The sequence below is a fragment of the Morone saxatilis genome, unplaced genomic scaffold, assembly GCF_004916995.1.
Source record: "Morone saxatilis isolate NCDOM2014 unplaced genomic scaffold, NCSU_SB_2.0 Contig20, whole genome shotgun sequence".
NCBI lineage: Eukaryota > Metazoa > Chordata > Actinopteri > Moronidae > Morone > Morone saxatilis.
This window is the reverse complement of record NW_023339763.1, coordinates 22,416,542-22,430,900: the sequence shown is the minus strand read 5'-3', so window position 1 is coordinate 22,430,900 and position 14,359 is coordinate 22,416,542. Positions and strand designations below refer to the sequence as shown.

Here is a 14,359-nt window from a genome sequence, read left to right as displayed (position 1 = left end):
AATGACAATGACAATGACGACAACAGCCATAACGATGATGAAGAGAGACATTATAACCTAACAAGTGAAAAATTGCAATATGAAGTTTAAACTAACAAGAAAATGTGGTAACATGTACTGTTGACCTCAGCTCGAGTCCCATATCTGAGAGAAGAACTTATTTAGCTTATTGTTTTGGTTTTTCATATGGCTGTGACTAGCTGTACTGAATATACATTGCATACCCTGCCGTATCTACAGAATATTCCTTATATGAGTCTCTGTGTGTCTGTGCTCTGCTGTCCTCCACAACAAAGGCGGGCCTTCCATGCCCGTCATGCACCCCAAACGGAGCCCAACCAGCACGGGCGATCGGGAGCTGCGGGAGGGACGGATGCCTTCACGTAAGGCCAGTTGCAGCGTGATGGGGAGCCATAGCCTCCCCCCCTCCAGCCCAATGGTCAGCAGTGCCAACAACCCCAACAAGTCTGAGATCCCAGACCGCCGCAAAGATATGACTGCCACCACGGTAAATGACAGGTTTCCTCCTCAGGTTGGGAGGAGACTGTAAATTTCAAGTGATGTTCTAGAGGCATTATTAGACTAAAGGGGCCCAGGGTTTTGTCCCTGGGGCTCCTAAGCTGAACATCAACAATAATCAAATCACTTTTAAATAATATATTTTTGGATTTACTTTAATGACATTTATGCTGTTGAATTATTCTGTAATACTGTTTTTACCCTCTATTCTTAACATGTTATAAGGCAAATCGCCAAAGCTTCACAGGGGGTCGTGAGGCCTTCTTGATTTTAAGGGTTGTAAAAGAAAACTTTAAAAATAAACACAGTAGACCTGTATCTTACTATTTCATTCATTTCTGTGAAGAAAACTTATTTTTTTAAAGTATATATTATATAAGATCTAAAGTTGAAGAAGATCTGAACACAAGCTATATTCGCAGAGCCTTCAGTCTCTGATGAACAACCTCGTCCTGCATTAGACAGGTTCAAACAACCATACAGCCTATAGAACAATGAGAAGAAAACAATGAATTTGTCAAAAAGTAGCCTATAAATTATGTATGATTGTTAGAAATGATAAAAATACATAATATAGACAAAGAATTGTATAAAAATATCAGGAAAACTCATCTCTGTAACAATATTCACAGGAAATAATTGGCTTAAAATTCATCCAAATTGCTCACTTTACACAAACTTCCTGCAGTTCACTATTTAGGTTCATTGTACAGTTTATCAGTTGTTCTGTATTCATTTAATATAATATGAAATATCCATAAAATCAGGGGTCATCACTTTACCTAATGATAGAAAAAGGGTTATAATCCTGTGACAGGATTAACACAGTTTGCCACAAATGTCGCTTCTCAGTGTCATAACTCAGTCAGCATTGTACACACACTGCTACAAGCAGCTGGACTCATCACCCTTGCCACAGTGATGTCAGGATATATGTGGAGGATAAATGTTCATTAATGTGTTTAGAAATCAGAAAATTGTTGACTTTACACTGGCACTGTGCACAACTTGACAGTGGATGGGAAACTGAAGAGCTGACTGTCTCTAAGTGTATGCAAAATGGCCAAGAGGGTTTTTCACATTTTTGTTCATTTTATCTCTAAGACACTAAATACTAATCTGGACCAGTGGTTCCCAACCTGGGTGACATATCTATAAAACAAATGTCGCATATATGTCAGGGGTCATCAGTTTATTAAATGATGAAAAGGGGGTCCCTTAAGGAAAAAGGTTGGGAAACACTGATCTAGACTATTAAACAAAAATAGTAATAATTAAATTGTGGCCAAAAGGTTTCTAATTCAGGACAACTTTACATTCCTCCCACAGCAGAATCTTGCAGTTCTGAAAGTCTGTATTTTTCCACTGTTAAAACCTCCAGTTCTTCATTTATTTAGACTCAGTTTAAACTGACTTTTTTGGGAGGTGGAGTTAAAATGGAATATGATAAACACAAGGAGTATAAATGGCAGTAGAAAATAATTTCACACGTAAACTGAGTCTAGGCAGTTTCTAACAACTTCTGGTATAGCCCCACCCATATACAGATAGTAGCTTTTTGTTACAAACTTTGTCGTTGTGAATGCTGAGCACTGTAACAACGTACAGTGGGTTTGGTTCCACTGTATATCAAAGTGACTCTTGACGGTAATATCTGCCTCTTACCTCATTCCTCTCTCTGTAGAATAACATCCCTGGAAGCGCTATGACACGCCGGAATACATATGTGTGCACAGACCGCTCAGGCGCTGACAGACATTCGCTTCTGCAGAACGGCAAAGACAACAGGTACGACTTTGTGTTGGAGGTTGTAATGTTCGTATTTGTCAGCACAGATCTTTAAATGGCAGTTAAAGCAGGTACCAGCAGCCATACATTAACTTTAAAAGGTAGGTGCAAGATGGATGCTGCGGCCATTTTGTATTTACTTGAAGGGAAATCTTGCCACTTTTTATGAGGATGTGCAATCAGTGTTGATGGTAAATGTAATCAATTGAAGCAATAAATTCCTCAGTGCGTGTTGCTATATTGATCGTGAAAGCAGAGTTCTCCTGCTTGCCGAAATGTGCTGGCTGTGCCTACATGTACCAGCATGCATTGCATGCAACTTCTGACGCAGACGCCCACTACCACTCTGGGCCACTACAGCTCTGAGTAAGATAGCAGCTGGGTAACTTACACAACGTTGCCAAGCAAATTAATTGTATTCGACCATTTCTTTTTCACACGTAGCTATATTACCTTTTACATACAGCAGCAACACACACACAGACACACACATACCGGCCAGGATCACGTAGCAGAACGGGCTTCTGTATCTGCTAATGCTGGCTGAGTAACAGGAGAGCTTTCTTGGTCAATACATTTACCATCTACTCTGATTGGACATCCTCATAAAAACCTGGCGAAAGAGGTAGCAGTTGTCACCTTCAGCTGTTCTGTTGTTAGGAGGATGTGTGAAAGTCTGAAATAGAACTTCCCAGTACATTTTGTGTCTTGGAAGCTTGCCGGCTCAGTTTCTATAGTTCTACTAAGAACATGCCCAAATCTCCAAAATCTGACAAAACTATATTTCTTCCACCTTGTCTGCTGTAAAGTACCAGCAACTAATATAGTTAAGCAGAACTATACCAGATTTGGTTGCTGATGCCAATAGAGGTCGTGTGTAAGAGCTTTAAACCAAAAGGCCAGCTTTTTGCTCCAATGACATTTTAAAAGCAAAAGGTTAAAAATTGAATTATCTAAACAAAGTATATACATTTAGGGAAACCAAAAAAAAAAGATCTGATGGCTGGACTAACTTAAGACACAATCACTTCTTCGTCCTCGCTGTAGCTCCCTGGGACACCGCATGCCTGCAGCGTCTCCCTCCACGCTCAGCATCGCTGGGGCCGGAGCTGCCTCCTCTTCTTCCTCTTCGGACAGATGCCGCCTGACCCGCGGCTCCACAATCCGCAGCACCTTTCACGGGGGACAGCTGAGGGACCGTGGGCCCCCCGTGTACTCAGCCCCGCCCACTTCTCCCACCTTGTCCCACCATGACGCCAGTCCTCTGCCACACGCCCGCACCCGGGCCACCTCCAACCTCTTCACCAAGCTGACCTCGAAACTCACTCGCAGGTAGATGCACGCCACATGTCGCATAGACAGAGAAGAAAAACACCAGCAGGTTTTGTTGCTGTATAGTAATTGAGAGACCAAAACGCAGTGCTCTCTTAGACTGGAAGTTACTCCTGTTTAATCTTTATACAGGAGTATTTTTATGTCTTAATCTGAAAATCTTGAGTAATTGATAATGTAATAAGTGTTGAATGTATTGTAAATATGATGAAATGATTAAAAGGAATAGTTAAACATTGTGGGAAATACACTTTTTGTCTGAGAGTTCAATGAGAAGTTTGATACCCTCCATTAAACATAAAGCAAGAGCCATGAGACAGTTAGCTTAGTGTAGCATACAGACAGGAAGCAGGGGGAAACAGCTAGCCGGTTTAAATAGTTCTGCCTGCCAGCACGTCTAAAGCTCAGCAAGGAACGTTTTTGTACGGATTAAACAAGATATATTCAGTCAGAGCAAGGCTAGCTGTTTCTCTATGTCCAGTCTTTATGCTAAGCTTAGCTAAGCTAATAACAAATGGTCTCTTGGCTATAGCTTCATAATTTGCATACAGACACGAGAGAGGCATCATATCTTACTCTTACAACTTAAGAAAGTGAATAAGTGTATTTCAAAAAACTATTCATATTATTAATTTAACTGCCGATGTCTGACTAACAATGTCATGGCTGGAATCAGAGTTTTTTTTAGTTAATACTGTATGTATAATTACACAACTTGGGCAATATTAATAATTTTTATACTAAATTAAGACAAGCCAAATTCATGTCTGTGCATTAAATATATAATACAGCCAGGAGAGCTCAGCTAAGTAAAACGACAGGAGGCCTGGAAGTCACAGCTAGCCTGGAAAAAAGGGGGGAATTATCTTACTAGCACCTTTAAAAGTTCACTAATTAATGTTTTTACATGTTGCCTTTTTGTACTTGTTAATTTTTGTGCTACACATTTTAGAGGTGCTTGTAGGTGTATTATTTAACTTTGGAGAGAGCTAGGCTAGCTGTTTCCAATCTTTGGACTAAGCTAAGATAAGCTAGTCTCTTCTGTATTATATTTTGCACACTGACATGAGAGTGGCATTGATCTTCTCACCTTGGCAAGGAAGTGAAATAAGTGTATTTTCCAAAATGGCACACTAGTCCTTTAACTGCAGAATATACAAAGTTTGTTTGTATTATAGCTGCTTTTTCACTATTTGTGATGTTTAAGTTTATTTTGTTTGGGATTTGTGTCATTTAGTCAAAATCTTTGTTTATAAAGCTATTGTTACATTATCAGTTGCTACAATTCTTCCTACCTGTCTCCACTTAGCATAACTTTTACTCTGTTTCTTGTTCCCATATGTTTTAATATGGTCATGGGGAACAGAGAACAAGGGCCTTAATTTAGGATGTCAGGCTTGTTCTGCTGTTTCAGTGAGTTTAAGTTGTTCTAAGAAGCATCTCAAATGTAAAATGTCTTTGAAAGACAAGATTCACGTTAAATCAAACCAAGAAAATCAAATGTGTGATATGAAATCATGTATCGTTGAAAGTCCTTCCTTACAGCTTGAGCACAGCTTGGATATGGATCCATGCTTATCGGAACATTTTATTCACAGAGGCCTTTTGGCAAGCCCTTCTGTGGCCCTGGATTATCCTCTGCCCCCCTCTCCCTCCCAGTCGTCATAATCACACATGTCTAATCTTATCAAACCTCAGCTTTATCCTTGCCAATCAGCTCCCGCGCTGCGCTCTTTTCCACCACTTGCTCTCCTGTGATTCAATTATATTCTCTCTTACCCCCACCCCCACCCCCTGCTCTTACCCCCATATTCCCTCTTTTTCTCCATCTTTATCTTGTTGTGCTTTCCCCTATCATGGCATCAGGGTCAACCTTGACCCGTCCAAGCGCCAGGGCTCAAACAAATCAGTCTCGGGTTGTACTCTTCCACAAGGATCAAAAACAGTTAGTAAGTTCCCATGTCTCTCGCTTCTTTCTTGTCTGCCTGTGCTGCCCCCATCTGCCTGACTCTTTCATACCTCTATCTATGAATTATTGCTTGTCTGCATGACTTGTTCATCATCTTCATACTGTCAAGGTCCCATACACTTGGTTTCAAGCATGGTTGCAATCAAGGAAGATTTCATTTGATAGATGTTATTAAATTTCAGTTTCAGGATCAGTGTTATTGTCAGTAGAGACAGAGTGGATTTAATTAGTCTGATTTTTTTTTTTTTTTTTTTACATAAATCTACCCTTACAATCAATGTTTTATGTTTTCATTTTGTATTTGTGGTTAATGGGTTAATTCAAAGTCATTAAATGTTTATTCCATGCGTTCTTGGGAAGAATGGATGGGAATGCTATGAACAATAGTGACTTAAAAGTCAACGGCGTTTATACATGCATGCTATACAAATTGAGTGCCTTCCTGTAAGGTGAGGACATATTGTTCTGCACATCATGTGCTGCTTGTTGTTGATGCTTGCTTGGTCTCACTGTATGATATCCATCCATCCATCTCATCTGAGAGTTGTGGGTTGGTCGTTATGCTCCAGAGGATTACCTCTTACACTGCTTGTTTGTCCTACAGGGTCACAAATGAATCTGAGGGAATCAGGAGATTTGCGGTCACAAGGTCAGTGCACGTGTTCCAGCTGTATCAACAGCACTTAGTAAAAAAATGATGTTCCTTTATATTTTTAATTATGAGACAAGGTGGCCAGTGGTGACATTTTTTTCTGATTTTTCCCTCGCTCTCTAGTTGCCATCTACCTGGGTATCAAAAAGCGTCCGAGCCCCGGGCCGTCGGACGTGGCTGGGATCTGAGAGGTGGTGGGCGGCGGGACCCTGCGGAGGTGGTACTGGCTCTGCGGGAGGCGGCGCTCGGATGTGGCTGCCAGGTCCACCATGCCGGCCCCTTTCTGCTCTCCTGCACCCACGGCGTGGCAGGGGGCCGCGTGGCTTTCGAGGCTGAGGTGTGCCATCTTTCCACAGGCACCTCTGAGACTTCTAACGGGGTGCGCTACACGCGACTCTGGGGGGCACCGCTAGCTTTTCGGGACATTGCCACCCAAATCTCTAAAGACCTTGAACTTTGAATGGAGGGTGTGTTTGCGTAACCAGTGTGTGTTTTTGGGTGAGTGAGTGAGTGTTGATGTGTGTGTGTTTGTGTACGCAAAAGGGAGAGGGGGGTGGAAATAATTGACAAAAAAAAATGTCAGAGAAGGGGCTGGACCCGAGAGAAAAGACTTCTCCTTCTGTCTCTTTCATGACTTACCCCCCCTGCACACACACACGCACACACAGATAAACACACACCTGACCAGTAAAATCACACAGACTGAAGCACCCCCCTCCACCCAATCACCCCACCCAGCTCAGCCAACGTCTTCACTGAGCAACTGCACCCACTGGACCTGGATCAGACGGAATCTAGTTGAATATTTTTTATTGCTACTCTAGCCATAATGACTCTTTATTTTGTTATTTATTGCTCTGATCATTGTTTTTCCCCACTGTCACTTTCACCACCACAGAAAAATCATCTCTTGTGTATTGGACGTCATTAACCAGCCAGTCCTTTTTTTTAAATTGTTCTTTTATATGTCACCTTTTCGCACACTGTTCATTTCTTTTCCTTACTGATGATTAACTGCGACTTTTTATCACCTGGGGACAATAACATGCACAAACGTGGAGATGGTCTGACGAAATCAGATAAGCACCCACAGAGGGTTGCATTGCTTTGACTTGTGTACATACAGCAGTGACGACTGCACTGGATTAAGGTCAGTGGGAGCAGGGTTGACAGGCCTTTGAAGCAGCCAATCAGAGGCCGACCTGGAATACAAAAAGCCAGTGACATCTTCCATCTGTACTAGCAGAGTCTCTCAATAACATTAGTTTCTCTGCATGGGACTAGCAGAAATTAAAATGTAGATAATGTTATTGAGACCCCTTGGTTAGCAGAATTTTTTTCGCTTATAAGAAAACAAGAACATTTTGGTGCAGTGTTGAGTCTACCCCGCTATCAAAATGAAATCAATACAGCTGATTTGGTTAAATATTATAAGGTTATATAACTTTCATACCATTGTCATTGAATACTTTATCTATGCTGGCTCTAAAAGAATGAGATCTGTAAAGATCTCATGCTGCTCTCTGGTTGGCTGGATTCACTGTCCATCGGCACTGGTCATCGTCAGTAGCACTCGTTCAAAGCATTTGGATTTTCCAACCTCCCGTCCTGTTTCACCTCTTTACCTTCCTTCAAAAGCATTGTACTGAAGACATGACAGCAGATACACACACTCCAGAATATCTCTCCAAGTCATAGCCCTTCAACTGTTAAATCTTTCGAGCTAGCATGAGCAACAAATGCGATTTGCCGTGCAAACCTTGCCCTTGAAATCTGTCAGTTGTCCCGCCACAAAATGAGATACTGTTAAAAGACTGGTTTTATTTTCAGTGCAATGCAATTCTTTGGTTCTATTCTGTGATTTGTAATCTCACCTCAGCCATCATCTCAGCATGTTGATGGGAAACACCAAAAGCACATCAGCCCAGCAGCGAAACCTCTCAGATTACACACTCACTTTTACACACACTTCAAACGTCCACCCTCTCCTTTTGGTGGCACAGTCTATAAACTGGTCTGTCCATTATTGATGACTGGGCTGCAGGGGTCAGGGAGGAGTATTCTGAATCTGGAAAGGCACGATGAAGGCAGTGTGCACAGTGTTTTCTTTTTGTTAGTCCAGTTGCCTTTAAAGTGAACAACCCCCAGCGCCTTCATACAGTACATATTTAATATATTAAAAAAAAGAGAGACAGAAAAACCTGAGAAAGCTTTCTATTCTCCCTCCCTGTTTTTAGTGAATAACGTACTGTGATATTTACGTAGGCTACAGAGATCATGTTGTTTGGCTGCTGATTTACTGTTAATACTATCTCTCAGTTGTGGCTTTGCTCATGGTGACCCAAAACACTCCCCCCTATCACCACCCCCATTTCCTCTCCCACCCATCAAACTCCCAGACTCCCTACTTTTATCAGGGATGCCAACCTTAGCTGTCCACCACCTTCGTACGTACCACCAACTTTTTTCTATCGTTACAATGAGCGTTTGGCTTTCCTCGGCTCTTTGTTTGGGACCCTGTTTTCTTGCAGGGGAACACTCAGCCATCATCCACACTCTCACATTGTAGACCCATGTATGACATCTTCTCAGTCCTGTTTGGTGTGTGCTGTTTCATGGAGCCCAATGGGGGTGACTGGTGTTGACCTGTCCTCCTCCTCGCGGGTGAGAAACAGACACCAATATGGCACCAGGAGTCTGTCCTTGTCCTATCCCTGGACGTTTCTCATTGTGGTGTATATTAGCATTAGGTAATATAGACCTCAATGCACTTTGCTTTGACTTGAATCAGCTCCTTCCAGTGTACCTGTATAGGTAATACCCAGAACTAGCCACTGGAGGGCGCCAATGTCTTAAATGTGAAACACTTCAATTTGTGGATATTTGCACAGGTACTTTATTTATTTTTTAGAATAATATCATTTAAAAAAAACAGGATTTATATCAGTCAGTTGATGGCTGTATATAAAATATATGAATATAGTATATATCTTAGAGCTCAAGGTTTATTTATAGCTAGAGCAAGGGAAGTAATTCTAGTTTAAAGCAGATTCTGTCAGTGACAATGGGGAACAAAACCAACCTGCAATCCTGCATGACTTCAGAGTTTGGGTTTTAGGGGGAAAAAAATAAAACATGATACACACCTAGAATCGGAAGCTTTGTGAAATGCAGATGCGATCGTTTTTCGACATGAATTAATACAAAGAAATGGTGCTAAATGTAGCACCAGATTCTCCCCCTTTCACCAAAATAAACAGGAAGGCTTGGGTAAAATACAGTGACTTCACTCAACCTTGGCTTCTAAGTTCGTAGAAGTATTTAGATATGCTATGAAATGTACCAGAACGTACAATGTGTAAGAAAATGGTTCCGTTTTAGATCCAACATGGACTCTTAGGTTGGGAATAAATTGTGCAGTTTGGTTCTATTTTAACTTGAATTTACACTGATCCCAATAATGCCCTGACATGTTGAAAGCCCTGGGTTGCATTCAAGCCATAGAAACATTATGTCACTGTCTCCTGATTGCAAACATGAATAAATCAGGTTGTTTGCAAAGCATTTCAGTGGAAATTCTAAGTAAAAGGGGCTAAAAAGCAAATAACTTGTAAAACAAAAAATGTAAAACAACTCACTCTTAGTATAAGATGGATGAACATTGTCTTAAGGTGGAAACTACTGTGAAAAATTCTTGAGAAGAGTTTTGTTGACCCGAGTGTTGATTAAGCACGTGTATACCTGCTCAGAGACAGTGTGTCACTGGTCAGGTTTAGATGGTGGATGGTACAGTATTAGGACCCATAGGGGGCTCAGTATTTAACATGCACTGTCATTTCAAAGCAGATTTTGGAAGCAGTTGATACTTCAGAGACTGAAGAACGCACACAGTTTGACCTGTATGAGTAATTTTACACTGCTCTACTGTTTAATTCCTCCCCTCAGAAACAAACTGTAAACTGAGATTGAGTGGTTGTGGTATATAAGGAGAATACGGAGCTAAAAGATTAATAAAATTCACTGATGTTGGCATTTTTTCCTTCATTTCGTTGTCTTGTTTTTAAAGTTACCATGCACAGTGTGAATATTTTTGATATCTTTTGATCCTCTGACAAGGTGAGTATTAATATGTGAAGATTATACTTGTTGAGCAATGAGGGTTCTTGGCCCTAATGTAACTGACATGCTGCAACACAAAAGAGCAAACATAGGTTTAGTTGTATCATGGGGCACTTTTTTATTGAGCAGTATGAACAGCTTCAATTATCATCACTTTTTATAACAAAAAAGGAGGTGATGCCACGTCTGCCAGGCGAGCCCAGCTCAGTGGAGGTTGATCCCAGGATGTTACCAACCAACACTGGAGAACTTGAAAAAGAAAAAAAGCTGGAAGGAAGAAAAAGAGGTGGGCAGAGTCAAGAGTCTCTAGGTGAGCGGCTGTTTCCTCTGCGCGCCCATCAGCTGGCTCGATTGCACATGAATGGTCACGAGAAAAACATAAGATTGTCCCTCTTTACTTCTGGGCGGGAATCATGCTGTCGATGGCCTCTCCCTTCTCCAGCTTCTTCTCCATCTCCACCATGAGCTTGACACCATCAACCACCAGCTGGACCTGGTCCACCTCGGAGGAGCCCAGACGGTCAGCGTTGGAGATGTCAAACACACCACCCACGGAGGCAGTGTCAACACCACCTAAAGAGGACAAAGGGAGGAGGTACAGATTACACATCACACCTTCCATTTCGTAATGCTGTAGAGTCCCTGTAGAGACCTGATCCACAGGTGTACAAGCTAAAGAGTGGACATATTTGTACCTGTGCCACGCTTCTGCAGACGCAGCCTGGTGAGGATCTCCTCAAACTTGGCGTGTGTGCTCAGCTTGGGCAGCTTGACGTGCACGCCACCGCGCAGGCCGGTACCCAGGTTAGATGGGCAGGTCAGGATGTAGCCGAGATGCTCGTTCCACATGAAGCCGTGGTTGTGCTTCTTGAAGATCACCTCAATCTGGCAGATAAGAAATGAGAGTCAGATAAACAACCACACTGCCTTCACTCAGTCAAACTATGGCTTGTTGTGACCCGTTATGTGTACCTTCTGCAGGCCAACGCAGAAACGCTTGAAGACCTCCCTCATGTTGCCACCCTGCTGCATGGAGATGACACGCAGGTGATCCTCCTCATTCACCCAGACCAGGAAGGTCTTGTTGTCGTTGTGCCTGGATGGATACAGTAAAACACTCAGAATCATAATGGACGTGCAGATCCATACTGGCCTGCTGACAATTATTCATCATATTCACCAGATGCCTCTAGCGTCGGGCCAGTCGCGGGCCATACCAGCGCAGGTCAGGAGGGGAGAGACGGGCTTGTCAAACAGGAAGTGATCATTGATCAGCTGATCCTGCTCAGCATCAGTCATGGACTTCAGGGGGTAGTACTTTCCCTTGAACTCACCATCCAGGCTGGTCAGAGCTGGAAAGACAGATGTACGATTATGAGATTGAATGTTCTTCTACGATAGCATAGATCTCAACAAGAAATATTAAGCAAACGGCGCTGTTTTGTTTTTTTGCATGTTGGATTCATCATGGTATATGCCCCGCGTGTCCTTGACACTTTCCAATTCTTGGAAATTATTTTTGACAATTCTTTTGTTTGGGAAAGGCCTAGGCTTAGCACCTAACCCTTTGCATACTTGTGCAATCAAACTATAAATAGCTTACCCTCAACGGACAGCTTCTCAATAGCTCTGCGCTCGCCACGGCTGTTGTGGGGTGGCAGGGTGAATCCCTTGATGCTGCGGCCAGTACGGACACGGCTGGACAGAACATAGTTGGGGTCCAGGTCGTCACCACCCTAATGACAAAGGTTTGATTTCAAAGTGAAACAAAGGCCACCAACGTAAGGCACTGAGCATGTTTTGTAGGGATATCTGTTTCTCATAGTCCTTTCTGCTCTTTGAATACTGGGGTACTGCACCTTCAAGTTCTCGAAGTTCAGGTCGGTCTTGTGCTTGTCAGTGGGCTTGTATCCACCATGACGGTCGGAGATGATGGGGTCGAGCAGATCCTTGAAGACCTCGTAAGACTCCTCATCACCAGCGACGCAGCCAACAGTCATGATGAAGGGGTGACCTGAAGGGAGGGGGCAAATAGGAAAGCAGGAGTTAGAAGATGGGAGGGAAAATAATAGTTGTTGTATAGACAAGCTTATTTAATTAGATTTTATTCACAGATAAGACTAAGAATTGTTATTATGATTTATAAAAAATATTTCTGTGTCTGTCTGGTCTCACCGGGGTTGTCGACACCAGTCTGGATGACATCATCCAGGGTATAGCCACTGGGTGTCTGCTTGTCCCTAAGCTTGCCATATATTTCCTTGGTCAGGACCTTGGCCATATGGTTGTTGTGCTTGGACAGGTTGGGGAACTCCTCATCAACCTTGTAGTTGAGTTTGAAGTTGTTGTGGGTGTTTCCGAAAGGCATGATTGCTTTCTAACACTGCAAAGAGAGGGACACACAGGATGAGAAAACTTAAGTGGAGGCTCCGGATGTTTAAAAACCACTTTATCCTAATCTGACAATTTCTGTGAAGATGATCTGAATAGCCACTAAAAATCTCCCACATTTGACAGATATGGGATATTCTGTAAGACAGCTGCAGAGTTAAGGTGGTGTCTGCAGAGGAATCCTGGTAACAAGTGACACTCAATTCTCGACGGCTCAAATGTCCAGTTTAAATAGAGTAGTGGTAGGGGTGTGTATTGCCTGGGTATTTTTAGCATCAGCACATCTGAATCCATACCGTTTATGTCAAGTGTCCTCAGCATTTACAAGTAGCGTTTTAATTCTCTTGGGTCACACACGACCCCAGCTCTCCAGTTTACACGTTGACACAAATACACGTATTACATACGTATTCCCTTTGGAAACACTCTGCACCTTCTTTGTATCACACTTCACCATTCAACCTACAGGTTCAAACACTGAGTGCATCACTTAAAGTTGTCACTATGCTGACAGGCTGCAGATGCTTCCCTTCAGTCCACATGTTCCAACAAGATTTGTTTACATCTAATTATCTATAGGCATGTACACCTTCACGTTTAGTAATTTGTTTTTATCTCGCCCTGATTGGCTGATCATATAAATTATAAAAGACTGATGCTTGCAATGACGCACTTGTTACATCATATGAAATCCGATCTGAGTGAACTGTAGTGTAGCATTTTGGTAATACGCCATATTGGTTTATGAAATAAAAACATTTTGATGCAGTAATCACTTGCTAATTATCTCGTTAGCCCAAAAAGCCATCTTAAAAACATGACTCTAAACTGGCTAAAATCATTTACTGGACATCAGAGGCCTCTCAAGCAGTCTCTTACATGCCTCAAACTGTGAGGCACCTGTCCACATAAATCACCATCCAAATGAGACAACCATTTGCAGAGAGCATACATATATAGCAATACAAGTTAATAATGCAACACAGCTACTGCTATGCTAAAACATCATATTCATGCATATTACCATTATCTATTCAATGACATCTAATAGCCAGTAGGTCTCTTTTTTCCCCAGAATGCATTATATGTTGCATGTTAATATAGATTCAAACATCCCAGAATTGTTGTGCATTCATCTTTCACTTCATCATGGACTCCAAAACTTCTTCTCATTCTCCTTCATTGCAGAAAAAAAACCAGCCAGGTTTTTTGCCATTCTAAATGTTTGAATGATTCTCCGAATCCACACATGCCTCCAAATATTTGCTTCTTTAACTAAACAAAGCTAATCATCTCTGTGACATTTCTTTACCTGTACACCAGACAAGAACAGAGGTAACAATCCTTGGGATCAAATCCTGTTCACCACAGCCAAAATAGGGGTCACCCAACTCTGGAGGTCTTTGCTCCCTGTTTATATACTGGGCAGACACTCAGCCATTGGCTTGGCCATTTTAGTGCCTGCTGCGCCCTCATTGGCCAGTCCTCTGTACTGATACTCTGAACAGTTTATGAAAGGGACGCATTTACATCTCAGTCATCCAAGACGGGTACCACAGCTGTACCCATACCCTCCCCCTACCGCCCCC

At 42.3% G+C, this 14,359-nt stretch overlaps 2 protein-coding genes across 3 annotated transcripts in view; one reads left to right on the top strand and one right to left on the bottom strand.

Annotated features, from left to right (window-relative positions):
* mark4a (MAP/microtubule affinity-regulating kinase 4a) overlaps positions 1 to 10,285 on the top strand; it is a 27,547-nt gene extending 17,262 nt beyond the window's left edge. The window contains exons 13-18 of one of the 2 annotated variants that reach the window (XM_035666072.1): positions 297 to 508; positions 2,204 to 2,307; positions 3,355 to 3,639; positions 5,506 to 5,588; positions 6,213 to 6,294; positions 6,384 to 10,285. In XM_035666072.1, coding sequence (XP_035521965.1) covers positions 297 to 508; positions 2,204 to 2,307; positions 3,355 to 3,639; positions 5,506 to 5,588; positions 6,213 to 6,294; positions 6,384 to 6,720 — 1,103 coding nt within the window. In that variant the 3' untranslated portion in view covers positions 6,721 to 10,285. The remainder of the gene's footprint in view (positions 1 to 296; positions 509 to 2,203; positions 2,308 to 3,354; positions 3,640 to 5,505; positions 5,589 to 6,212; positions 6,295 to 6,383) is intronic. The other variant, XM_035666073.1, reaches the window with a different exon arrangement.
* A 488-nt stretch (positions 10,286 to 10,773) lies between these two features.
* On the bottom strand, positions 10,774 to 14,241 carry ckma (creatine kinase, muscle a). The gene is made up of 8 exons (XM_035666071.1): positions 14,083 to 14,241; positions 12,555 to 12,762; positions 12,239 to 12,393; positions 11,983 to 12,115; positions 11,560 to 11,731; positions 11,352 to 11,475; positions 11,075 to 11,264; positions 10,774 to 10,952 (listed from the first exon to the last, which is right to left on the bottom strand). Exons 2-8 carry the CDS (start codon positions 12,745 to 12,747, stop codon positions 10,774 to 10,776), a joined length of 1,146 nt encoding a protein of 381 aa, XP_035521964.1. The 5' UTR covers positions 12,748 to 12,762; positions 14,083 to 14,241.
* Positions 14,242 to 14,359: the final 118 nt, after the last annotated feature.

Coding starts and splice junctions, on each gene's coding strand:
- ckma (XM_035666071.1), bottom strand. CDS start 12,747: ATGCCTTTCGGAAACACCCACAACAACTTCAAACTCAACTACAAGGTT. Junction 11,732..11,982: donor TGAGAAGCTGTCCGTTGAGG/GTAAGCTATTTA, acceptor CTGTCTTTCCAG/CTCTGACCAGCCTGGATGGT. Junction 11,265..11,351: donor TCTGCGTTGGCCTGCAGAAG/GTACACATAACG, acceptor CTTATCTGCCAG/ATTGAGGTGATCTTCAAGAA.